The sequence below is a fragment of the Jaculus jaculus genome, chromosome 5 (genome assembly GCF_020740685.1).
Source record: "Jaculus jaculus isolate mJacJac1 chromosome 5, mJacJac1.mat.Y.cur, whole genome shotgun sequence".
In the NCBI taxonomy this organism is placed as follows: domain Eukaryota; kingdom Metazoa; phylum Chordata; class Mammalia; order Rodentia; family Dipodidae; genus Jaculus; species Jaculus jaculus.
In genome coordinates this window covers 9,947,422-9,973,233 of record NC_059106.1, presented here as the reverse complement: position 1 = coordinate 9,973,233, position 25,812 = coordinate 9,947,422, and the positions used below count along the sequence as shown (strand labels likewise).

Below are 25,812 nucleotides of genomic sequence, written 5' to 3'. Positions count from 1 at the left end.
TTGAGTCTGAATGCCATTTCATACGTAGGTCCAGAAGTGGGTCCTAACCTATGGGTAGGAGAGATGGCCACCGCTATCAGTACACTCCAGCTTAGTGTCCACATGAACAGAACACAAGGCAGGAAGTTCGATGTCGATGAGGCTGGATTTAAAAGGACACCTGAAACATCGCCTGAGTCATTTTACTTTGTGTGGAAACAACACAATGGACACCAGTGGCTGCTGGTTCTCATGTTCCTCAGATCTGTACAAGAGCTTTGAACAGGGAGGGTGGGTGCGCGTGCATGCAGTAGGAAAAGCCTGCGGAAGTAGGCAAAAAGCCTACAGCACCCGGTATTCCCAGGCGGTCTCCCATCCAAGTACTAACCAGGCCCGACCCTGCTTAGCTTCCGAGATCAGACGAGATCGGGCGCGTTCAGGGTGGTATGGCCGTAGACGCTCAGACCCGCACTCTGGCGCCTCAAGAGCCTGCACGGCCCGTGACGCCAGGCGGGGCGCATGCAGCGCGCCTCGGCCGGCCCCTGCCTCGCCTGCCGCCCGCCAGCCCGCTCCCAGGAGTCACGGGAGACGCCCAGACGCCCCGACATCACCCTCACACCGACCCCAGGGATCCCCGATGGCCACAGGCCCCGCCACCGGCCACCCGCCCAGAGCCCTGGCCTCCAGTCTCTCCCCAGCCTCAAGCCCCGCCCACAAAACCCGTGTCTTGACTGTGATTGGCCCCTGACGTAGTAGCTTTCTGGTCTCTTTCTCCCTTTCTCTCTCTCTCTGCCTCTCGGTCGCTCGGCCTGCCGCTCACTCGCCCTGCCCTTCTGTCTGTCTGTCTCACTCTCGCTCTCTCTCCTGCTCGGTGCCGGGACCCAACCCCCGGCCCGAAGCAGCAGATGGCAGGAAAGGGAAAGGCTTGATCCTGGGTGACTAACGGTCTCCGGGGGGAGGTTCATCGCTGATGGGGCAGGCAGGCAGGCAGGCAGGCAGGCAGGGAAAGGCAAAGGGTGGCAGAGCGGAGGCTGGGCGTCCCTTCTTGCCAGGGCAGCGGCCAGAAAACAGCCAGACAGAGAGAGAGGGAATGAGCTCAGCTCTGGCAAGGGGGCGGCCGGCCTGTGAGATTCCCAAAGCCCGCCACGGCGCCAGCGACACATCTCCTGCAGCACAGCTCTCCTTCCCAAACTGCCATCAGTGGGAACTGAATATCCAAAACAGGTGAGGCTATGGGGACATTCTACATTCAAATTGCCACATCCCTGTAGAACGTCTACAGTAGCCCTTCACTGAGGGAACCAAGACCCAGCAGCCCATGCCGAGCCAGTGCTACTCAGAGACCTGGAACTAAGGCCACTTACAGTGCTCTCCAATACTTGGCTGTACTGAGAGAAGCCGGGAAGGTCAGTAAGATCTGCGAGGGGTTTCCAGAGACAGTTAGATCAGGAGTGCTCAGTGGTTTGGTCCATCCGTAGATGCAAATTTTGAGTAGATGAATGCCAGATTGTGGAATTTGGGGAAGGTGGAGGCTGGCTGGAGGAAGTGGCGAGCTGTTGATGGATCTCTCCTGGCCCTGACCCCTCCTGTTTACTCCCCTGCTTCCTGAGGTGCATGAGACAAACAACTGTGTTTCACCACACCCCTCCACCACGATGCCCCGAGTCAACAGGTCAGCTGACCACTGACTGTAGCTTCTGGAACCATGAGCCAGACTAAACCTTTCTCCTTTTCAATTGTTTCTCTCGGGTATTTGTCACAGTAATGAAAAGTCTGACACAAGCTCCAAACACGTGAGGAAGGAAAACCCAGTGCATGAGACCAGGCAACTGGTCACACAGGGATGGGCAGACCCTCGGGGCCAAGCTCTTGTCTTGAACAGGAACATGGGACAACATGAACTTGTGAAACTAACTGGGCTTCAGGAGCTAAAAGAAAATGTAAATAAATCCACCATGAAGATGAGCAAGTAACAGTGGTCACTTCAACAACAGAGGGGTGCAGGGCAGGGCAAGCCACGCTCAGGCTCCTTCTCTCCGTCTCCCCCGCAGAGTCCCTCCCTGCCCAGTCTTGTCCACATGTCATGGGAGTCCTCAAGCTGTGGTGTGCACTGGGACACGTGAATATTCAGTCTGGCTTGGAGCTCAAAAGTTCCCGCGCACATGGAGCAGCCCATCTCCCATCCCACAGCTCTGGCAGCTGAGGAGCTGTTTAGCTAGCTCAACTTGACAAATATTTGTGTGAGTTTATGTTCGCGGAAGCCTCAGCATATGTGAGCCAACCCACAAACAGCTTTAAGTAAAAGCCAGAGGAATAGCGTCAGGAGCGAGTGACAGGCTACACCACACGGCACTCACTCACGTGCTAAGGGCGATTTCAGGATCTGGGCCTGCACAACATTGTGACAGTTTGATTGGAACAGTCCAGAAAATTGAGGACTACCCAGCATGGGGAATCTTTTCTGGAATGCACACGTGGACATGGCCAGGAAGGAAAGACATGTCTGGGTTTTTCAAACTTCAAATTAGGTTCCAAATGGAAGCAACCCCTCTCCCCACACATGTTTTTTTTAAGACTAGGAGATGGGTCAAGCAAAGGAAAAGAAAGACAACCCTTCCCTCACGTCACCACCAGCCATATGACAACCTCACAACAAGGGAAGTAAAGCATACTCTGGAAGCAGGAAGCAGTCAAAACTGGTTTTAAAGACATAGCAACTCAGCCTTATTCGTGGTCTCCAGGTCCTACCCTCCAGGATGTGTGGCTTGGGTTTTGTGTTGCAAGTTCAAATATAGATAGCAAGATAGATAGATAGATAGATAGATAGACAGACAGACAGACAGATTAGATAGAGATAGAGATGAGATAGAGACAGAGACAGAGACAGAGACAGGGACAGGGACAGGGACAGAGACAGAGACAGAGACAGAGACAGAGACAGAGACAGAGACAGAGATAGAGATATGGGCTGGGGAGAGATGGCTAAGGGATAAGGCATGTGCTGGCATGCATGAGGACCTGAGTTTGGCTCCCCAGCACCCATGTAAACGTCGGGTTCTCAGGGGTTGGGAGGCAGGGACAGAGGATCCCTGGGCAAGCTGGCTAGCTGAATCAGTGAGCTCTGGGCTCAAGTGAGAGAGCCGGCCTCGGTTTAAAAAAAAAAGGTGGACATGATTGAGGGAGACACCTGGCATTGTCAACCTCTGGTCTCCACATCCATACCTGTGCACCTAAACACACCTGGGCTCTCACACACACACTTGCACATATACCACATACATGTGCCCTCAAAAAGTGACATCTATGGGGAGAGTTCAAAAGAGAAAGTGGAATTACTAGTTTTGGTGGAAGAACTATAGAAATTAACTTTCACTGCTTACATCAGTTGGGGAAGATTTTATCTGTGGTAAAAATGTACTGAACTCATAGAATTTTTCTATTACTTTAACTACAAGCATGGTTTTATTTATTGCATGTAACATGTTGTTTTGAAATACATATATTGTGTAGAAAACTACTATTTAAATATAAGGCTGTTATGGTTTGTATCTGGAGAATCATCCACAGGATCATGGTTTGAGAGCTGTTCCCAGTTGATGGTATCCTTCTGGGAGACTGGAACAAATCGAGGTTTAGGAGGTGGAATGTGGCTGGCAGAAGTGCAGAGCAAAAGATGGGCCTTTGAAGGTGAGCCTGGCCCTTGGTTCTAGCAGCATCTCTTTGCTTTCTGGTTCACACCAAGTGAACTAGCCTCTGCTACAAGCTCCCACCGTCATAATGAAGCCACTCCCACCAGCTGCCTTATCGGTCATGATGAGCCAGAGTCTCTCGGAAATCATGGCCAACATAAACCTTTCCCTCCTTACGTAGTTTCTGTCTGATATTTGGTCACAGCAATACAAAAATAATGAACACAAAATTATTCTTTGGTGAGTTTTTACACTACACTCTAGAAGTGTAGAATGAAATACAAGTCCTATCAGTTAGTTTCTCATAGCTGGGACAGAATCCCCCTCCAGAGACAACTGAGGAAAGAAGGCATTGATTCATCTTATTATTACCATTTCAGAAGGTCAAGTCCGTGGCAGGGGAAGCGTGGCAGAGGCAGGGTCCCAGCATCACATGTGCACCTCAGCAGGGAGGAACTGAGACGAGCAGCAGGGACTGCTACACCTCAAGACCAGCCTCCAATGACACATTTCCTCCAGCAAGACTTGCCCTCTTTGAAGTTTCCACAAATTTCCCAACCAACTGGGGATTCAAACTCATGAGACAATGGGAAATATTTTATAACATTCAAACCACCATACAACTTTTCTTTTAAAAATATATTTATATACTTATTTATTTAAGAGAGTTGAGTATGGGTGTGCCAGGGCCTCCTGCCATTGTAAACAGATGCATGTTCCACTTTGGGCATCTGGCCAAAACAGTCAGGCTTTGCAAGCAAGCACCCTTAACCACTGAGTCACCTCTCTAACACCCAAATTCTTTTTATCTCTCTCTCTTTCTCTCTCTCTCCGTGTGTGTGTGTATGTGTGTGTGTGTTGTGGTGTGTGGATGCAGATGCATATAACCTGGGTGCATATGACTGGAAGCCAGAGGAGGAAGTAAAAAATAATACTATTAATATTAATAAGGAAATATTTTTTAAAAAACAGGAAGGAGGCAGATACGAAAGTAGACTCAGAGCTTACTGTGACTCAACATCACACACAGCTAGGGACAGTTATGGTGACAGCCACTGATATGGAGAAGGAAATGGAGGAACAGAGCAGAAGGCTGGGTGGACTCTGGTCCTGTGGAAGGCAGGGACCTCAGAAGTCAGGGGTAGCAGATCTCACCAGACATGCGCTGTTGGTAAGCCACTAGTGCCCTAGCTGTGACCTCCGCATCTGCCAAATCTGGTTCCTCTGCAAGGGTGTCTGAGACAACTAGGTGACAGTGATGGCATGAGGGATCATCAACATGGATACACGGAGTGACTGGTGGTTCCTGCTCCACCTGACGCTGACAGAGAGAGCAGAGATGCAAGGCCTCGATGTCCCCAGAAGCAAGGGATATCAGACGAATGCAAAGTCAGACACAGCCCTAATGTGCAACTTTTAAATGGAAGTTCCCCTCCTTCTACCATATTCAAAAGAATTCTGCTATGGTGCTCTTTTATAATTTCATAAAGAAAGCTGTTTTCCTCTTTTCCCCCTTGTGGTGATTTGATTCAGGTGTCCCCCATAAATTTAGGCATTCTGAATGCTAGGTTCCCAGCTGATGAGGATTTGGGAATTAACACCTCCTGGAGGCCACATATAGTTGAGGGCGGGCTTGTGGGTGTTATAGTCAGCGTCCCCTTGCCAGTGTTTGGCACACTCTCCTGTTCCTGTCATCCACCTGATGTTGACCAGGGGGTGATGTCCTCCCTCTGCTCATGGCACCATTTCCCCCTGCCATCATGGAGCTTCCCCTCAAGTCTGTAAGCCAAAATAAACCTGTTTTTTCCCACAAGCTGCTCTTGGTCAGGTGACTTCTGCCAGCAATGCAAACCTGCCTGCAACAAGAAAGTTGGTAACAGAGGCGTGGGATTGCTGATAGATACCTGACTGTGTGGTTTTGGCCTTTTGGAGCTGATTTTCAAGAGGAATGTGGAAAGATTTGAAACCTTGGCCTAAGAGATGCCTTGCAGTGCTGTAAGTACAACTTGATGGATTATTCTGGTCAGCATTGAAAGACTCGACTGCAGTAAGACTGTGAGATTTGGCTTGAGGGTGAAAAACAGTTTTGCCTGGACTGGGCTAGAGGCAGGTTGTATGAAAAGCTTGCTGTCATGCCCATGTCCTGAGAACTTGTGCAAGGTTGCTTTGGGTAGAAATGGACTGGTGTGAGCAGAGGGATATGGCACAGAAAAAATGCAATCTTTGAGCTGAACCTTCTGCCTGTTCAGCTGTAATTATATGGGAGATTACAACCTTTGAGATTGGGTCAGCTGACCTGCACTGGGGCAACAGGAAGAATGCAGTCTTTTGGAGGGAGCTGAATACTGAAAGAGTGTCCTGTTCTTCAATGTCTGCTTTACTCCCCCCTAGATTAACAAATTGACACCCCACCTTGTATAATGGAGTATAGAAATGCAGGAAAGAGAGGGTGATTGAGTTTGCAACATGGTCTTGTGTTTTGGAAATGACCATGAGCAGTGTGTAGCAGGTTTGCTCAATGCTTGCATGGAGACCCAATGCAGCTATAAAGGACTGACTGTGGGTTGCAGTGAAGACCCAATGGAGATGCTGGGACCATGAGATGGCTGCCAAGGAAAGCTGTTGGCCCCAAATGAAGTTTTCCAGGACTGTGAGTAGCCTAGCTGGAGGGGCAGAATTAGAACTCCAGAGACTTGTTGCTGGTTAATATTATCAGACTTGGAGATCTGTCACTGACGTTGGACTTGGAACTACAGAGTTTGATGTTTGCCCTGTTTTAAATCTTGTATTTGTTGAATATTTCTTTGCCATGCCCAGTGCCATCTTTTGCAGTGTGAATGTTTATTCTCTGACATTATGGGGGTTTTTTTGGTATTATGGCTCAGTTAAAAGACCTTGGATTATGGGGATGTTTGAGCATCATTGGAATTGATAAAAACTATGTGGACTTTTACAGTTGGGTGAATGCATTGCATTTACATCATGTATGGTTATCAGTCTACATGGGCCAGGGTCAGAATGTGGTGGTTTGATTCAGGTATCCCCCCATAAGCTCAAGTATTCTGAATGCTAGGTTCCAAGCTGATGGGGATTTGGGAATTAACATCTCCTGGATGCAGTGTATTTTGGGGGTGGGTATTATAGCCAGTTTCCCCTTGCCAGAGATTGGCACACTGTCCTGTTCCTGTTGTCCATTTGATGTTGGCCAGGGAGTGATGTCCACCCTCTGCTCATGCCATCATTTTCTTCTGCCATCATGGAGCTTCCCCTCAAGTCTGTAAACCAAAATAAACCCTTTTATCCCAAAAGCAACTCTTGATTGGGTGATTTCTGCCAGCAATGTGAACCTGACTGCAACACCCCTCTTTTTCTCTTTTTATGCACAGAGAACACCATAAATATTTCTTCTCACAGACAAACTTGCACACGTGTGAATACAATTTATACCTATAGCCTGCTCTCCAGCCAATGCCCCCACCCCCACTCAGGACACTCGCTCTGCTGCCAGAACCCATACCATTACTCAGGACACTTGCTCTCTGGTCAGCGCCCACACAATTGCTCAGGGCACCTACTCTCTGGCCAGTGCCCACACCACTGTCACATACTTTCCAGCTAGTGCCCATGCCATCTCTCAGGATACCTCCTCTGCAGCCAGACCTACACCATCTCTCAGGACACCTGCTCTCTGGTCAGCACCCACACCATCTCTCAGGACACCTGCTCTCTGGCCAGTGCCCACATCATCACTGCAGGACACCATCCCCAAGTCCAAGCAGAGGCCTGTCTGATGCTCCCCACAGATTCCTCCCCCCCAAGACATGTGAGGGGAATCTATGGATACTGTAGGTTGAGATCACTGAAATGCTAGTATGTCTAGAGTGTTGGTGAGGTGGATCCTTCACAGACAGATGAGAGTTGCAAAAAGATAGTTTCACCTGCCAGCATTGCACATGCCTCCCTGTCCCCCTGTATTTGAATAGCCAACAGGGACAGAATAATCTCTCTGCAGGGCTGGCACTCTCCCCTAAAACACCTGCCGCTCACCCTGCTCCCTCATCCTCCCTGTGTGCCGACCCTGATCAAATGTAGACACCAATGCAAGCCCTGACTAGGCTCCAGACAGCTGCCTGAATCCACGGCAGGCCAGCCCAGCCCTCTCATAAAAACATCGCCTGCTGGACTGATCCAGAAAAGAAGCCAAGTGAGCAGAGTCAGTGCTGCCGTGGACACCATGGCAAATGAATGCTGTGGAGTTTGAGAGAATAGCCTGCCCTCGGCTTCCCAAGTCCTGCTCAGGTAAGCCGCACCCACAAAACAGTGACCAGACACTGCCAGGAGCAAATGGCAAACAAGACGTGTCCTTCTTCCTAAATAACTCACAGCCTCTAAAAGGCACTGCTTCTGAGCCCAGGAGAGCAAGATGTTGGTACCTGAGAGGGTTGATGGGTGATGGGAGCTGGAAGATTAAGGTTCTATGTAGTCTAACAAGCGTCTCCACACTGTGTCACTGGTTCACATGCCAAGTCACAGCTCACAGGGAGCTCTGGGAACACTGAGCCCCATCACCCTCCAATATCGGGGTGTGCACCGACAGACTCCAGACGGGTCAGACACACACAAGCTGGAGAAGTCCCACCCAACAGGAGCTCCCGAAGACATTGCTCACATATGTGGCCTCTGCGCTCTACCCGTGTTTATGATAAGCCCATTCTGTGCAATACTCTGCAGGGTCCCAACACCACCTAAACTTGGGTGGATGCTATTACAAGGACTCAGGCGTGGCGCACACCGATGGAGAAGAAAGGGGCATGTGTACAAACTACAAAGCCCCTGTGCACACAACTGTCAGCTGTGTGATGAAATGCACCAGACCCCAGGCAGCCCCGTGCTCTGGACTCAGAGAGGCTGCAGCTGACCCCACCTAGGGGCAGCATCTATGACAAGCAGCTTCCTTGAATGGGTGTGTTGTAGCTACGCGACCAAAAGCAGCTGATGGGAGGAAAGGGTTTATCTTGCCTTAGTCCCCGGGGAAGTTTCGTGCTGGCAGAGAGAGGATGGGAGAGCAGAGGTTGGACATCAGCTGTGCCACAGTGGGTGGAAACCAGCAAGAGGATGAGCTCAGCTCTGGCAAGGGGGAACTGGACTCTGTAGAACCCCAAAGCCCGCCCCCAGCAACACTCCTTCCCCAGCAAGACTCTGCCTCCCCTATTGCCATCAGCTGGGGACCAAGCATTTAGATCACCCGAGCAGATGGGAGACATGTGGAACAAAACCCCTCTGGGTGTCCCCTAAAGCAAGAAGAGTCTGGGCTCCGGGAAGCCCCAGATCCTGCCTCACTTTCTTTCTCTGCCCTTAGCTCACCTGCTTGTAGTCAGCTGCTCAGAAGTATGGGGGCCACTTCAGTGCTGGGCCAGGGGGATGAGGTTCAGAGCCAGTGACCATGCAGAACTGAGAACGGGACAGAGCACTGAAGCTTGCTGTGGCCAGCGGCTCCGTGCAGGTACATGGCGGGTGAGGACACAGTCTGGGTTTTTCATGCTTGCTCTAGGTGAAGTTCTCCACGGCTCTCGCCACTCTGGGAAACATCCAGCACCACACTGTGCTGAGTGGTGTGGCAGGGCTGGGACCCATCTATGGTCTCACCCACCTCCAAAGGTGCCACGTGACCCTGTGCTTTCCTAGGCTGGGGCAGTGTAATTCACTGTCCCCGTCCCCCACGGCCCAGCTCCCGCTCTGCCTCGCCCACACTCTCCATGACTGTAAACACCCTTGTCCACTCTGCTCTTGCCACACCTGGCTGTTCCTAGGCTTTAGCACCAACATGTGCACAGACTCCCCAACCTACAACTGGAGATCAAGGGTCACACACTGGGTGATCCTTCTGACCTCAAGACTTTCATACTGCTACTGGCACGCAAGGGGTGTTCACTGCTGTTGTGGGTGCTGAGTGACAGCTAAGATGTCAGTGGGGACTGGTGGAATACAAAAGTTCAGTAGCACAGGGATCTTAAACATAAAGTCAGAGCCCCACAAAATGCATCCACATTAAGGCATTACATAAGTGAATTTTATAAGCACCAAAAAAAGATCTTACGCAAATGTACACACACTCTTGAACTAGGCTTGTCTATCAGTTCTTATTAGCACCTAGCAGAACTTGGATGTATCTGGAGATGACAATGGGAACATCCACATGACGTCAACAGCTTCAGGGAAAAGAGTGGGTACAGGAGGGAGGGGCCCTTTCACACCTGTGCCCCTGTCCTTCCTGTGAACTGCATGAGCACCACTCCGGCGACATATAACAGGGACACTGAGATCTCTCAGTCCTCTTTTTCGGTCATGTTCAGGTAAGAAACATGATTTCCCCATGTGGTGTGTGTGCATGTGTGCATGCAGGTGTGTGCACAAGCATGTGAGAGCCAGAAGTTGGCGCTGAGTGTCTTCCTCGCCTGCTGTCCACCTCATTCCCTGACGCAGGGTCTCTCACTTGAACCCAGAACTCACTGACCCAGTGAGTCTAGCTAGCAAGCTTGCCTGGGGAATCCTGTGACTCCGTCTCCCAAGCAGGCATCCCACCACACCCACCTGCTATTTATGTGGGTGGTGGGGATCCAAACTCAACTTCTCACACTTGTATGACTGTAGCCATTGACCCATCAAGGACCATGGTTTTTTTATATTAAAAGTCTAGTAATCATCCATTGAGGCATAGACTAATCCTTTGTGTCTCACTCCAGACAAATGAGGACTAGCCCCCGACATGTGCAGCAAGATAAGGGAAGGCAGCTCACTGCCCAGCTCATGCACCCTGGAGTCCATGTTGATCTGATCAGTTAATTTTAAAATTAAAACATCTATCATAGCCTGAATCGGGCATGTCCACCATAAACACTTGGTCCCTAGCTGGTGGTGCTGTTACAGAAGCTTTAAGAGATAGGACCTTGGGCTGGAGAGATGGCTTAGCGGTTAAGCGCTCGCCTGTGAAGCCTAAGGACCCCAGTTCGAGGCTTGATTCCCCAGGACCCACGTTAGCCAGATGCACAAGGGGGTGCACATGTCTGGAGTTCATTTGCAGTGGCTGGAAGCCCTGGCGTGCCCATTCTCTCGATCTCTGTCCCCCTCTCTCATTCTTTCTCTCTTTGTCACTCTCAAATAAATAAAAATAAACAAACAAAATATTTTTTTAAAAAAAGAGAGAGAGATAGGGCCTTACTGGCAGAGGTGGGTCACTAGGTGGCCCTCAGGGTTAAAACCTGGTCCCAGTTTCTCTCCCATTCTCTGTTTCCTGATCCACCAAGATGTGAGAGGGTGTCACGTTGTTCTCCCATCACTGTAGGTGATGCATCCCTAGTCACCATACCGTCCCCCACGGTGGACAATGTCCTCTGAAACTGTGGACCTAAAAAAGCCCTTCTTCCTACCTGGAGTTGCACCTGCCAGGAATTGGTCGCAGCAGCAAGAAAAGTAACGAGAACAGCATCCAAGTCACGTGTCAATCATCCCAGGCTTCATAAACCACCGAGTCTTCAGCATCCTCCCAGGTAAGGAGGCTAAGACTGTGGAGACTGTGCCAAGCATGATCTAATCTAGAACTTTCTCTCTTCTCTATGGGCAAAAGTTTCCACATATAAGGAGCTCAGCTTCTCTCTCAAAGACAGAACAAAGCAAGGAGGAATGGTGTCTGTATGGAACGCCTCCCATGTGTTTGAACACTCAGCCGCCAGCCGGTGCTGCTGCTTAGGGAGGAAGTGGGACCTGGCTGGAGGAAGTGGGTCAGCGGGGGCAAGTCAAAGAGGTTACAGCCTGATCCTGCTTCCGGCTTGATCTCTCCCTCTTGATCTCTCTCGCTGTCTCTTTCTGGGGATGAGCAAGGAGCCTCACACTCACGCACTCACGGAGCTGATCGCGCTGCCATGCCCCTCCTCTGGGATGGACTCTTTCCTCAAACCGGGAGCCTTCCTCACTTCAGTTTCTCCCGGTCAGGTGTCTTTCATATCAAGAAGACAGGAAAAGCCAGGTGTGGTGGCACAAGCCTTTAATCTCAGCATTAAGAATGAATGCTTCCGAGCATGGTGGCACACGTCTTTAATCCCAGCACTTGGGAGGCAGAGGTAGGTGGATTGCCGTGAGTTCGAGGCCACCCTGAGACTACAAAGTGAATTCCAGGTCAGCCTGGGCTAGAGTGAGACTCTACCTCAAAAAAAATAAAATAAAAATAAAAAACAATGCTGATCCTCAATATGAGGATCACTGTGAGTTCAATGCCAGACTGAGACTACATAGGGAATTCCAGGTCAGCCTCAGCTAGAGTGAAACCCTACCTCAAAAAGAAGAAGGAGGAAGAGGAGACAGGAAAGCATAGTCCAGAAATTTCTATGCTCATATATCATAGAAGGCCCCAAAACACGCATGTTTGGGTTTGGTCATTAGATGTGAACGGCTACACTTTGGGACAGAAGTACGTCTGCCTCTTACAATTTCACACAAGGGCCTACTGCATTTCAAAGTGACAGCCATGAGCTGGTTTATGGATGTGAGGGAGCCTACAAGACAAGATGACCTTTCTAATTGTCATGATGAGAAGCATGACTGCAAGAGACTTTGCAACATATGGGAAACTCATTATGCTAAAATATAATAGCTTCTACTTTGGGGCTCGTGATGAATATTAATGCCGGGGCTTCTGAGGAAAAATGTGTTCTAAATTTCATATTGTATACAACCCTTTCAGTACTAAAGAGAGCATTTATTTATAGTCTTTATGCTTCTTCATAGATGCTATTAAGTATTCCATTAAAATATGGCAAATGGGATGAATAATTATGGAACATTAAGTAAGGAACAATAATTCCCTTCCCAGCATCAGGCCAGACTCCAGGACGTGGCCTGCAAACAGAGGGTGTAGACAAGGTGAGTTCTGACCCAGATAATGCAGGACATGGCTTCACCTATGTCATCAGCACACCGACAGGGTAGGAGTGGCCAGGACAGAGTTGGAGGGTCGCAGGGAGTGAGCACTGGGGGGCAGGGGAGCAGGGTACTCCAGAGGATGGATAAAGAACATGGAAGCTGAGGGGGGACCCCCACGGCCACGGAGGGGGTGATGGACGGGAAGAGCTACAATGGGAGGAAGGCAGTTCCTGTGGCTGAATGTGGCCTGTGCTCACACACGCTCAGGAAGACCTCTCTCACTGCACCCCAAACACCATACGTTGTCCCTGCAGAAGGGTCAGGAGCTGCTGCACACCAGTGGAGAAGATGGTGACAGTTACAAATGTCATCGTTCCAGGACAGGGAGGGCACTTGTCCTCCATTTCTTGGAACCCTCTCCCTCAGACTGGAACAGCGTGTGCACTCCATCAGCCTGTGAAAGAATAGCATTCTTTTGGGAAAAAGAGGTTCTTAAGAAAATGGATGCCAGGTGTGGTGGCTCATGCCTTTACTCCCAGCACACAGGAGGCAGAGATGGGAGGATCACCATGAGTTCAAGGCCATCCTGAGACCAGTAAATTCCAGGTCAGCCTGAGATAGAGTGAGACCCTACCTCAAAAAACTTTTAAAAGATGCCGGGCGTGGTGGCGCACACCTTTAATCCCAGCACTCGGGAGGCAGAGGTAGGAGGATTGCCGTGAGTTCGAGGCCACCCTGAGACTACATAGTGAATTCCAGGTCAGCCTGAGCCACAGTGAGACCCTGCCTTGAAAAACCAAAAAAAAAAAAAAAAAACAAAAAAACAAAAACTTTTAAAAGGGAGAGGGATGAGGGGAAATGGCTCAATACAAAAGCACCAGCGGCACAAGCCTATGGACAGGTGTTCAGATCCCCAGTACCCATGCGTCGTAGTTTGAACGTGAATGTATGTCCTCCATAGCCTCGGGCATTTTCATCTGTTTATTTCAGAGAGAAGAGGCAGAGAGAGAGAGAGAGAATGGGTGCATCAGGGCCCTCAGCCACTACAAATGAACTCCAGATGTGCGCCCCCTTGTGCACATATGCACATTGTGTGCTTGCGTCACTGTGTCTGACTTACATGGGACCTGGAGATTCCAACATGCATTCTTAGGCTTCACAGACAAGTGCCTTAACGGCTAAGCCTCCTCTCCAGCCTGCCTTGGGCATTTTGATTAAGGTTAAGCTTCCTGGTTAAGTCTCTAGCAACCTGCTGGAGGAGGTGTCACTGGGGAGGTTGGATCCTGAAGTCCAGATTAAGGTATGTTTGGGGAAAGATCTGATTCCAGCCTAAAAGTATGGAGAGCAGCTTGAACTCTGGTGGTTTCTGCTGGCGACTGCTGTTCTTCTCTGGGAGGATGTATGGAAGTGAACAGCTTCTTCCACCATTGATGAAATTCCCCTGGATCTGTAAACCTGTTCCTCCCATAAACTGTGACTGGAAGTTCATCCCAGCAATGTGGAGTTGACTACAGCATCACGTAAAAATCAGATGTGAAGGCATGTGCCTATAATCCCATCACTGGGGAGGCAGAGACAGGGAAGCCTTGGAGAAAGCTTTGGCTAAGCTAGTCTATCCAAATCAGTGAGCAACAGGTTCACTGAGACTGTCTCAAAAAAAAAAAAAAAAAAAAAAAAAAAAAAGTAAAATAGACACACCTGGGCATATACTCTAAGGACTCTATTCTTTACTACAGAAATCCTTGCTCAACCATGCTTTTTCCTGCTCTACTCATAAGCCCACCAACTGATGACTGGATTGTGAAGATGTGGAACATATGCATAATAGAGTTTTATTCCGCTGGAAAGAAAAATGAAATTAGCAAGAAAATAGATGGATCTGGAAAATATTTTTCTAAGTGAGGTAATGGAGGCTTAGAAACACAAACACCACATGTTCACACTCATACGCGGATCCTAGCTTCAGATTTTTAGATTTGTAGGTGAGTTGGAGTGAAAGTCTGTAGTAAAGGCCAGGAAGCTAGAAAGGGCCCGTGAGGGAGGAGGTGGAGGAGAGGGCTTAAGGGGAGGGGACAGTAGATATGTAAGTGAGGGGCAGGACACTGGGAGTGAAAAGGTTCAAGTGGGGGGGGGAGGTGAAGGGGAGAAGTAGGTGGGGAGGGTGAACAAAAACTGAGGACATTATGAAAGAGCCCCATGGAAAGTATAATTTTAAAAAGAGCGTATTGGGCTGGAGAGATGGCTTAGCGGTTAAGCGCTTGCCTGTGAAGCCTAAGGACCCCGGTTCGAGGCTCGGTTCCCCAGGTCCCACGTTAGCCAGATGCACAAGGGGCGCATGCGTCTGGAGTTCGTTTGCAGAGGCTGGAAGCCCTGGCGCGCCCATTCTGTCTCTCTCCCGCTATCTGTCTTTCTCTCTGTGTCTATCGCTCTCAAATAAATAAATTAAAAAAATTTAAAAAAGAAAGCGTATTTGAGCAGCAATACCCTGTGGGGGTGGATAATGTTGATCCCAGAAGCCATAGGTCATTACAGGAAAATCCCATGTGATACCTCCCAGTGAGTTGTTGGTCAGGGAAGCCTTTGGAGCTCCCAAAATAATGTAAGCTATTGCCAGTGCTCCTGGTTCCCCGCCAGAAGTAGTGCTAAAGATTCCATATGAGTCAGTTGCAGGACACTGAGAAATCAAGCTGGACCGAGCTAGAAGCTTCCTTCCTGCTGGCCAGCTACCAAGGTGCTAGAAAGAGCTACGCAGCCTATTAAGGGGTTTTAACAGTTTTAACCTATAAGCCACACAAATGACCACCCCAAGCAAAATGTACCCACTAGGGCAAAAGTGGCTTAATTGTCACAGGGCAACCAACTGCTCTCCAGGCTTCTCAGACCACATGGGAATTATCACAGCTATTTAGTTAAAGAGGGAGAATGTGGATGGTAAATTTCAAGCTTAGAACTCCACAGACAAAAGCGGCTGAAGAGAAGTAATGATGCATATATATTGGAGAGAAAATGCAAACATATATTTAACCAGGATCCGGTTAAAGTAATTAATTAACATGGTGAATTAAAGACAAATGACCATAGATGTGAAATCTTGGTCCATGAAAAATAAAATACCCTAAGGAGGTGGACATGGTGGCTCACTCTCTTAGTCCATTTAGGAGGCTTAGGTGGGAGTACTGACATGAGCTGAAGGCCAGCGTGGGTTACAGAATGGGTTCCAGGTCAGCTTGGGCTAGAGGGAGTCCTTACCTCAAAAACAAAAACAAAAGACAAAAAAGAAGACAGAGGAGGAGGAAGAGGAGGGGGAAGAAAGAAACCTTTGAAATGTTTAGAAAAAAAAAGTTTTCCTCCAAATGAGTCAGTTCATTTCTTTTTATCTAAGCAACCTAAGCTCCTCAGTTCAGATGGCAGATACAAATACCACATAGTCATCCAAGCTGCCAACACACAGAGGAGGGCCTCAGGCATCTCCTGATGTCACTGTTCTGCCCCCAGAGCTGAGCTTGTTGCCGGGGAACATGCTGAAACCAAGAGAGAGGAATGTTGGTAGCATTCTCTAGACACTCTTAGGTTCTAAGATTTTTAAGCATTCTCCACCCAGATCCTCACTGGCTCACCTCCCAGGTGTCAGGACTTCCACCCACTGCTGTTTTAAACTGGGGAAACAAGGCTGGGGAGATAGCTTAGTGGCAAGACACTTGTTTGTAAAGCCTTCCACCAGAGTTCAATTCTTCAGCACCTACGTGAAGCCTAATGGAAAGTGGTACATGCATCTGTGATCCCCATATGCCAATGACAACAGGAAATGGACCAAGGAATGCCAGATAGTCTGGCAGTTCATTTGCAATGGCAAGAGACCCTATCTCAAAGAAGGTGGGAAACAGACACCTCGAAGTTATCCTCTGACATTCACACACATGCACTGCCATGCACATGCACATGTGTGCAAATATACACACACACATATAAATAATATATAAGAATAAGTCCTTACATAATCTGCTGGAAAGGTGTCTTCCTGTGGCAAAACCTGTACCTACTCATGCATCTAAATGTGCACTTTCAGTTCTCCCTAAGCCCCTACTTAGAAGTCGTCTCCCTTGTATCCAGACATAGGTGATGATGGTCAAAGGGCAAGGGCCTAGGTATATTATAAATCTGTCCATGAGGACTGACAGTATGCTCTCATGGAAGTTGTCTGTAGAACTTAGCATTTCTCTGTGTTCCCCGATTACATGTCACCTGGCTCCATGCTCCATGGCTTCATGCTCCCTGACTCCATACTCCGTGGCTCCATGTTCTCTGCCTCTGTGTAGCCTGCCTACGTATTTCCTGAGAACGGTGTGCTTTTGAAGGAGAATGAGGGCAGCCAACAAAGAGGAATAGACTAGAATATGGCATATTCTATGTGGCATAAAAGTGTTTCAGAGAGGAATAATGGACTGTGTCAAATCCTCTGCTGGGAGGTTACAGAGAATAAGGAAGTTTAGGGACTTTGAGGAACATGAACAATACCTCAGTTACCTTTTCAGCTTGGACTCTAGGAAACTTATTGTCACATCATAGTCTCAACCAAAATAATTCACACTTGTCCCTAGCACTGTCTTCTGCCTCTTTTTCAGCCGGTTTTTATTGATTTTTTATTTGCATCTTTACTAGATGAGTTATCCCAGGTCACCATTTCTTCCCACCCTCACCACGAAGAGGAAGGGGAGGGACACTGATTTGTTCCTGGGGTCTGATGGATCTTGAACGTTTTCGTGGAGAGCCAATCAACACGGACAGTGACTGCCTGCACTGACTGTGTACAGAAGGCGTGGTTGACAAGCTCTCTAAGCCACACACCACGACCAGCACGTGTGAGCCTGGCAGGGAGCTGCAGCCCTGAGCTTCAGAGTTAGAGGAACCAGCACTTTCAGCTTCCTTCCATTGCCTACTTCCAGCTCAAAGCTTACAAGGAGCTGCCTCAGTCGGTCAGAGCACTTGCTTCATAAGAATGAGGACTTCAGTTTGACTCCCAGCACTCATGTCAAAAGCTGGTGTGAGGGCTGGAGAGATGGCTTAGCGGTTAGGCGCTTGCCTATGAAGCCTAAGGATTCCGGTTCGAGGCTCGATTCCCCAGGTCCCACGTTAGCCAGATGCCCAAGGGGACACACGCATCTGGAGTTCGTTTGCAGTGGCTGGAGGCCCTGGTGCACCCATTCTCTGTCTCTCTCTATCTGCCTCTTTCTTTCTCTGCCTGTTGCTCTCAAATAAATAAATAAAAATAAATGAAAAAAAATTTTTTAAAAAGCTGGTGTGAGTGTGGCAAGTGCCAAGAAGACCCAAGACCCACCAGAATGACAAGAAAAGAAAGCCTAGTGCCTAGCATAAGGTGAGCCACATCTATCACACCTGCCAGGGCCCAGGGAGCACTATAGAGCATGTGGCGGGTTGACTGATGCTCTTACAGTTAGCCAAAGAACCTCCCCCAGAGTGATGGCCAGACACTGGGGAGACTCGGACTCCCCAAAGCAGAAAATCGGGGACTGCTGAGAGCTCAACACCAAAGTAGATCTCTACCACACCTTCCAAGGTTTAGGGATCTTTGCCGGAAAGGGGACAGAAAGAGTGTAAGAGCCACAGGGCGGAAAGGTATGTTATGAGGTACTGTCCTGCCCACAGAACTGTCTGGTGCATCCATGACCCCACAGTGACTACCAAAACCCCACTGAACAGGGTCCTTGGGAAAGTGGGGACCAGAGGAGTGGGGACATAAGATGACAAATAAGAGTATAATCAATTGCGATTATGACCAACTTTACACAATGTTCATATATTAAAGTTCTCAATAGTTTTTAATATTTTATTTATTTCAGAGATGAAGGAGGGAGAAAGAGGAAGATGCAGATAGAGAGAATGGGTGCGCCAGAGCCACCAGCCACTGCAAATGAACTCCAGATGCACACACCACCTTGTGCATTTGGCTTATGTGGGTACTGGGGAACTGAACCTGAGTCCTTAGGCTTTGCAGGCAAGCTCCTTAGCCCTCAAAAAAAATTTTTTTTGGCTTTTTTGTTTGTTTGTTTTCGAGGTAGGCTGACCTGGAATTCACTATGTAGTCTCAGGGTGGCCTTGAACTCACAGTGATCCTCCTACCTCTGCCTCTCAAGTGCTGGGATTAAAGGCGTGCACCACCACACCCGGCTCAATCATTTTTTAAAAAAATTATTTTTATTTATTTATTTATTTGAAAAGAGAGAGATACAGAAATAGGCAGGTAGAGAAAAAGAATGGTGTGCCAGGGCCTCCAGCCACTACAAAGGAACTCCAGATGCATGCACCCCTTGTGCATCTGGTTTACGTGGGCCCTGGGGCGTCGAACCTGGGCCCTTTGGCTTTACAGGCAAGTGCCTTAACTGCTAAGCCATCCCTCCAGCCCTCAATCTTTTTTTAAAGATGGTACGATGATGCATGCCTATAACCCCAGCACTTCGAGGGACAGAGACTGGAGGGTTGCTGGGCTCGCTGGTCAGCCAGACTACCATAGAAAACACAGCATGAGCTCCAGGTTCCGTGCGAGACTGTTTCTGGGAAATAAGGTGGGAAGAGCAATAGAGGAGACACTCAACATTCACTTCTCCACACGTGTGCACACAGGACACTCACACACACGCGCATAAACCCCACACATACAAAATAAGCTAATAAAGAAAAACTTCAGTAGTAAGCAAAAGAATCTTGTCTGTGTGGACACACGGCCAACCCCAAACCATCAGTGCCACGTCACTGCCTGATTGTGACCAGCTTCCCACCTTTCTGGTCCTTGACAGACAACTCAGGTAAGCCAGAGGCTGGGGCCAGTGTCCCCAGAAATATGACATCCTGCCATTTGATCTTCTCACAGCAATAAGCTCTCCTAGGCTGAGGATCCCCTACAGGGACTCCTGAGGACTCTCCAGCCCAGGCCCCAACCAGATTTAGGGGAAATTAATTACCATGCTAATAATGTCCTATTTAAATTCTAGCCCTGATTATTCTGTGATTAAATCGCTCTCCTCCCACCAGCTTCCTTTATATCCAAGTTACAGTGTGAGATCAACAACATTAATGAAGCACAACGTGCCTTACCAGCTGTACACAGGAAATGGGAGAGCTGCGGCGCCGATCTCAAGGCTGCTTTTGCTTGTTTGTTTGTTTTTGTTTTGGGGAGGGGTCTGGAAAGTAGGCATGGTGCACCAAAAACATTATTGATTTTTGGGGGGCCCCCACTTTTCCCTACCAAATTTTTTTTTGAACTCCACACTAATAAAGAGTGACTGGTGATTTCCACAAGCATTCAGGGAGCGAGAAGACCACTCAGCTTTTCATTTGGATTCACTTTGCTTAATTGCTCAGAATTCCAATGTGTGCCCCTCCGAAGTCATGGCATTGCCGGGGGAACTAACGCGCGTCCTCCCCTTCCCTTCACAGAGGCTGCATCGCCCTGACCCAGAGGCGATGTCTGTCTGTCTACCTTCGCCTTTGAAGAAACGCTTTCTTATGTTTGTGTTGCCTTTCGATCATCCCAGTGTGCTACCACTCCAGTCTAAATATCCAACCCAGACGGTTCCATCATCTCCCAGGAAAGACAGCCAAGCCTACCGCTGCTGTCACGAGGCTGGGAAGGTCTGCAATCCAAGCAGAAGAAAAACGAACTAACACTTCACGCAACATCCGGCCCCCGCAGGTGAACCTGTAGTATGCTTTCTGTTTTTAAAGGCCACCCTGCTGGATCCTGATACATTCCAGTGAAACCCAAGAACTGCTCCATCCTTGGGAGACGGAGATGCGGACACAGTGACGTTTCAGGTAGGGAGCGAGAAATGCCTCACGTTAGCGGCAGCACTCTGTGAACTGCACTGCTAAGTGGTGCCCAAGTCTACAGATCTCACCTTTTGCTATAGAAATAGGAGCACAGACCTTGGCAGGGCTCATGGCTGCCCAGGGTGAGGCTGGCTCCCAGCTGCCCTTGCGGTTGGCTCTCACCATGTGCCAGGGTCAAGCTTGCAGGGGCGTGTAATAGTGAGACGTGTGCAGATTTCTATAAGAGCCCTTGAAGGGAATAGCTGTGCTCTTCCATTCTCTTCTGGCCAGACGTGGTAGCCACATGTCTGGGCGGATGTCACCTGTGTACTGGGGGACCTGAAAGACAGTCCCTGTGTCTTAGGCCTCTCATCTATCCCAGCATTATCTTCCTCCCCAAAAGCTACATAGGGAAACCATTGTTGAAAATCAGATTTTTAATGCCATATCACATAGATGTGGCACAGTTCTTAAATTGCCTTTTCCAAGACTACCAGGAGTCTTGGTTCACATCCGTGCTACGTGACCATGCTCCGGGTTCCTTCTTTTTTTGTTTTGTTTTTGTTTTTTGGTTTTTTGAGGTAGCGTTTCACTCTAGCTCAGGCTGACATGGAATTCACTATGAAGTCACCAGGTGGACTCGAACTCACAGCAATCCTCCTACCTCTGCCTCCTAAGCTCTAGGATTAAAGGCGTGTGCCACCACGCCCAGCTCCAGTTCTTATTCCATCTCTATGGAAACTGAGAAGCAGAGTTCCCCCTGAATTGTTAACACCCCAACTCCAAAGTCAGCCAAGCCAGCCTCGGCCTGCTTCTATGACATGTCAATGGGGAAAGCTTCCATTTACTCAGGAACTCATGTGTCATTTCTCTGTGACCGCACTGTCGCTCACCCTGGGTCACTAATTTCAATCACCCAAAACCGAGTTTCTCAAACCGCTGAAGCGTTACCCTCAGGGCTGGGAGGCGGCTCTGTGGGTGAAGGGCTTGCCGCACCAGTCTGATGAGCAGTTTGGAGCCCCGGAACCCAGGCACAGCTGGGTTTACGTGTCTAATCCCAAGCAAAGTGGGCGGGGTGGGATGGGGCAGAGACAGGAGAATCCCCAGAAGATCACAGTTCACAGGCCAGTTAACCTTGTATACACAGTGGCAAAAAATAAATCCTGCCACCACCAAGGTGGAAGGTGAGCACTGACACCCAAGACGCCCTCTGACCCCACACACGACAGGGGCATGTGCGTGCCTGCCCTCCTCGCCTCACACTTATTTATCTGTTTGTTTATTTAAGAGAGAGAAGGAGGGTAACAATGAGCCTCTTGCCACTGTAAACAAACCCCAGACACTTGGGCCACTTTATGCATCTGGTTTTACCTGGGGGCTGGGGAATTGAACCTGGGCCAGCAGGCTTTGCAAGCAAGTGCCTTGAACCAGTAAGCCATCTCTCCAGCCCTCAATTTAAAAGAAAAAAGTATTTTTAAAACACCAGCTTTAGCTTCAAACACACGTGCACCAACACAGGGAAAGAGGGAGCTGATCTAGCAAAATCATAGCACAAAGGCGAAAGAGACCTCCGTGACAGAAAAGCACCGTCTGCATTTAGAATCATCCTGGCAACAGTCTTCCATTGCATTTGTTTACGTTTAGCTCATCACTTGAAAGCATTCAGAAAAGTGACAATAATGAGATTCGGAGAATATTGCACAGTCCTTCTCTGAATACAAGATATATTAATGGCTTTTAAGAACTCAACTACTCAGCTGAAAACATTATTGGGCCATATTTGTGCAAATCTGTTTGCATCTTGTTTATTCCTAGATATAATGTATTCCCCATTTCATGTCAAAAACTACATGATAATACTATGAGAAATTCCAAAGTTTTCATTGTTTACACATTTAACAAATCAGCACTGGGGACTTGGTCGATAAAGTGCTTGCCTTGAAAGCATAAAGACTTATGTTTGGTTTCCACAATCTACATAAAAATATCAAGCATTGAGCTCAGCAGCTCTGGAACAACTTCAGGCACTCTCCAAAGCTCCCCTTCCCCCAGCCACCAGCACTGGAAACCACTGGAGATCTCAGGTCGCCAAGGGGATTGGAGCCATCCCTCCCCCACACAGCACGCAGCACAGCTGACCCAAGAGCAGATCTACCGACTCAACCAGAGGAGCCTCCCCACAGGGCAGCAAAGAGGGAACCGGCCTCACAGTGAGCATGGATGAGACCCTGTAGCCTCCCGGAAGGCACCAGGGCTGTCTTACACTGGGCTGATAGCTACCCCAAAGCCAGGTATACAGACCTGAACGAGACGTGCTAATTGTGCCTTCCACTTGCAGGGCACTTGCTAAGTAAGAATCTCGGGGAGATAGCATATTCTTAATTTAAAAAAAGAAGAAGAAGAAGAAGAAGAAGAAAAGACCCAGGGAGGGGAGGAATCCAAAACCTAGCCCATTAAAAATGCCAAGTGTGGTGGCACACATTTGTGCTCCCGGCATGGGAAAGGGGAGTCAGGAGGATCTGGGGGCTCACTGGACAGCTAGTGTGGCCTCACTGGCGAGCTTCATCAGGACAACTGGAAACTATCTCAAAGGAGGTGGCTGGTGTTCCTGTAGCTTCTGCATGCATGCGCGCGCGCGCACACACACACACACACACACACACACACCCGTTCTCACACAGGCATGCACAATATACACACACGGGGGGCCTCTGCACTCCGATCTCTATACCCAGTCTGCATGTGAGATGCATCTTAGACTCATTTTATAGTGAAGAAACTGGTTCCGGAGTCTATCACATTTTCCATCTGATATTGCTTCTTGTGATTTCACTCTGAATTTTAGGAACCGAATCATTGGAAATTCCTCCACATTTTTTTTAAAGAAACAAGTCTCCACTACTCCACTTGGATGGAACCTGCATCTTCTGAGACTCCAGAGCTCAGGCCCTGGGTGGCCTCGGGTCTCGCGTGTGGAACACAAGGCACACAGTGTCAGCCGTTGCCCAAGTAGCAGCAAGGTCATCTCTGCCCTTCCCCTGGGGAGAAAAGCCTCAGGGGACAAAGAGAACTGCTTTCTGGTCCCAGCTCAACTCCCCAGAGTCAGCCTGTGCCCAGAAGACTGAGCCAAGGAACTGAAGGAGGAGAACCTTCTAGGGCAGACAATACCTAAGATGTGCTCAGAGCAGCACTCCACAGGCCTCGATTAGAGGATGTTGGAAGGGGATGGGGAAGGAGGGAGACGCCACCTTGAAGAGCAGAACAAAAGCTGACCTTCATGGCCAAGGTTCTTGCTGAAAATGCCACCCCCCCCCCCATGAACAAGGCCATGTGCCCCATGACATCTGTCACAGTGAGGCCACCTAGAGCACATAACAACTATCAGGGCCCAGGGCACCATAAATGCCATCACTAACAGGGTGACCGTTACTCACTGTGGACAGCCGCGTGGTGTGCCAGCTCCCGTCTGCACCTGCCATAGTCGTCCTTGACGCTCTGCAGTCTTCGGTGGCTCCTAGAGCTGAGCACCAGCAGCCTGCTGAGGAGCGCCTCCAGGCCTTCCCGCTCCGAGGCCCGGGCCCGAATCTCCTCCGCGAGCTCCTTGGCTGTGCGGAAGTGGCTTCCTGCAGCCCGGCGTGGGAGAGAAGAGGGAAAGAGGTGTGACACCCGCAAACATGGAGGAACGTACGATAGCTGTCAAACACCCACAATGCAAAGGGAGGGAGCTCTGCAGGGCAGCAGGACTTCCTCGGCAGGCTGAAAAGACTCTTCCTTCCTGCAATATCACTCTTCTCTTTATTACTGTGTGCACGAGCGTGTGCACGTGCATGCGTGTGTGTGTGTGCGTGCGTGCGTGCGTCAGGATATGGCACATGTGCATGTGTATGCAGCTGCGCCCACCCTGTGCACAGACGCAGAGACCAGTGGAAGAAGTTAGGTGTTCTCTCTCACTCCTCCATCTTATTTCCCTGAGACAAGAGTCTCTCACTGACTGTCTGACCAGGGAGCCCCGGCAATCTTCCTGTCTCTGCCTCCTCAGTCCTGGGTTACAGGCAGCATCCAGCTACAGCCATGTCTGCGTTTTCACCTGGGTGCTGGCGACTGAACGGCCCTCATGTGCGAGCAACACTCTAACCCTCTGAGCCATCTCCCCAGGCCCTATCACCTTATGTGTATTATGTTTGTTTTAGGGATTCTATTGGCCAACTCAAGACCCCTGAAAATGATGACACAACGTCCCAGTGGTGGGAAAGACATGGGTATCATTCCTCTTCATACCAAGTGGCCAAGAGCCGGCAGAGGCAGACGATGCCGAGAATCGTGGCCTGATAGTTACGCTGGAGCTACGAGCAAGTCCCGCTCCGCCCTCATCCCTGTTCCTCAATCTGTGTGTGTATGTGCGTAAAGTGTGCATGTGTGTATGCACACATGGCTGCATGTGGGCACATGTGTGTGCGTGTCAGTGTGGAGGCCAGAGGTTAATGCTGAATATTTTTCTCAGCCACTATCACCTTATTTACTCGAACCCAGAGCTGGCAGCTCTGACAGTTTAGCTAAGCAGCTTGCCCCAAGGACGCCCCGTCTCGCCTCCTGAGGACTGAAACTACAGAGCCACTGCCACTCGGGTGCTGGGGATCCAAACTTTGGTCCTCATACTTGAGTAGCAAGTGCTTTATCCACTGAGCCACCCCCCCAGCCTTGGGCCAGCTTCCTCTGAAATAGGATCATAATCAGCCTGAACCACAGGTGGCTGCAAGAGTCACGGTGGTGGCATCAGAAAGAAGCTACGGGAAGCATACGGGAAATGCATGGCCGCTGGGGACCAGCAAGTTTGCAGGGCACAAGGTCGGTATACAAAAATCAAACGTGTGTCTAAATATTAACCACAAGCTGCTGCGAGATGATTTCTCTAAAGTACACTTTATATTTTGAAAGTGAAAGGACTTGGGAATAAATTTAAAAAACCAGATGCAAGAGCACTAGAGTGAAAACTGTTTTCAAAACCCTACTGTGAGGAATAAGACAGACAATTAGGGAGCTAAAACTACGAACATCCATCGTAACACTCAGTATTCCTAAGGTTTCCCCCAGATTGATTCATTTCTTTAATACAATTCCAATCAAAATTTTATGAAGCCCTTTGGTAGGAAATGGATGGGCACGCAAACAAAACCCAAAGCCCTAGATAAGCCAGAGCAATCCTTAAAAAGTTATCCTCGGGGCTAGGGAGGTGGTTTAGGGGTAAAGTGTGCAAGTATGAGAATCTGAGTGTGGATCCCCAGAAACCACATAAAATCAGACGCAGTAGCTTACATCTAAAACCCCAGCACTCCAGTGATAAGATAACAAGGAGTCAGAGACAGGAGACTCCCTGGAAGTTGACAGGAAGTTCACAGCGTGGTGT

At 49.1% G+C, this 25,812-nt stretch overlaps 1 protein-coding gene and 1 non-coding gene across 2 annotated transcripts in view; both read right to left on the bottom strand.

Moving 5' to 3' along the window:
* Disc1 (DISC1 scaffold protein) overlaps positions 1-25,812 on the bottom strand; it is a 298,193-nt gene that overhangs the window by 180,825 nt on the left and 91,556 nt on the right. The window contains exon 9 of the mRNA XM_045148675.1: positions 23,843-24,031. Coding sequence (XP_045004610.1) covers positions 23,843-24,031 — 189 coding nt within the window. The remainder of the gene's footprint in view (positions 1-23,842; positions 24,032-25,812) is intronic.
* Positions 319-437, bottom strand: LOC123460966. Its single transcript, XR_006637311.1, has one exon. It is a non-coding gene; the product is annotated as a 5S ribosomal RNA (ribosomal RNA).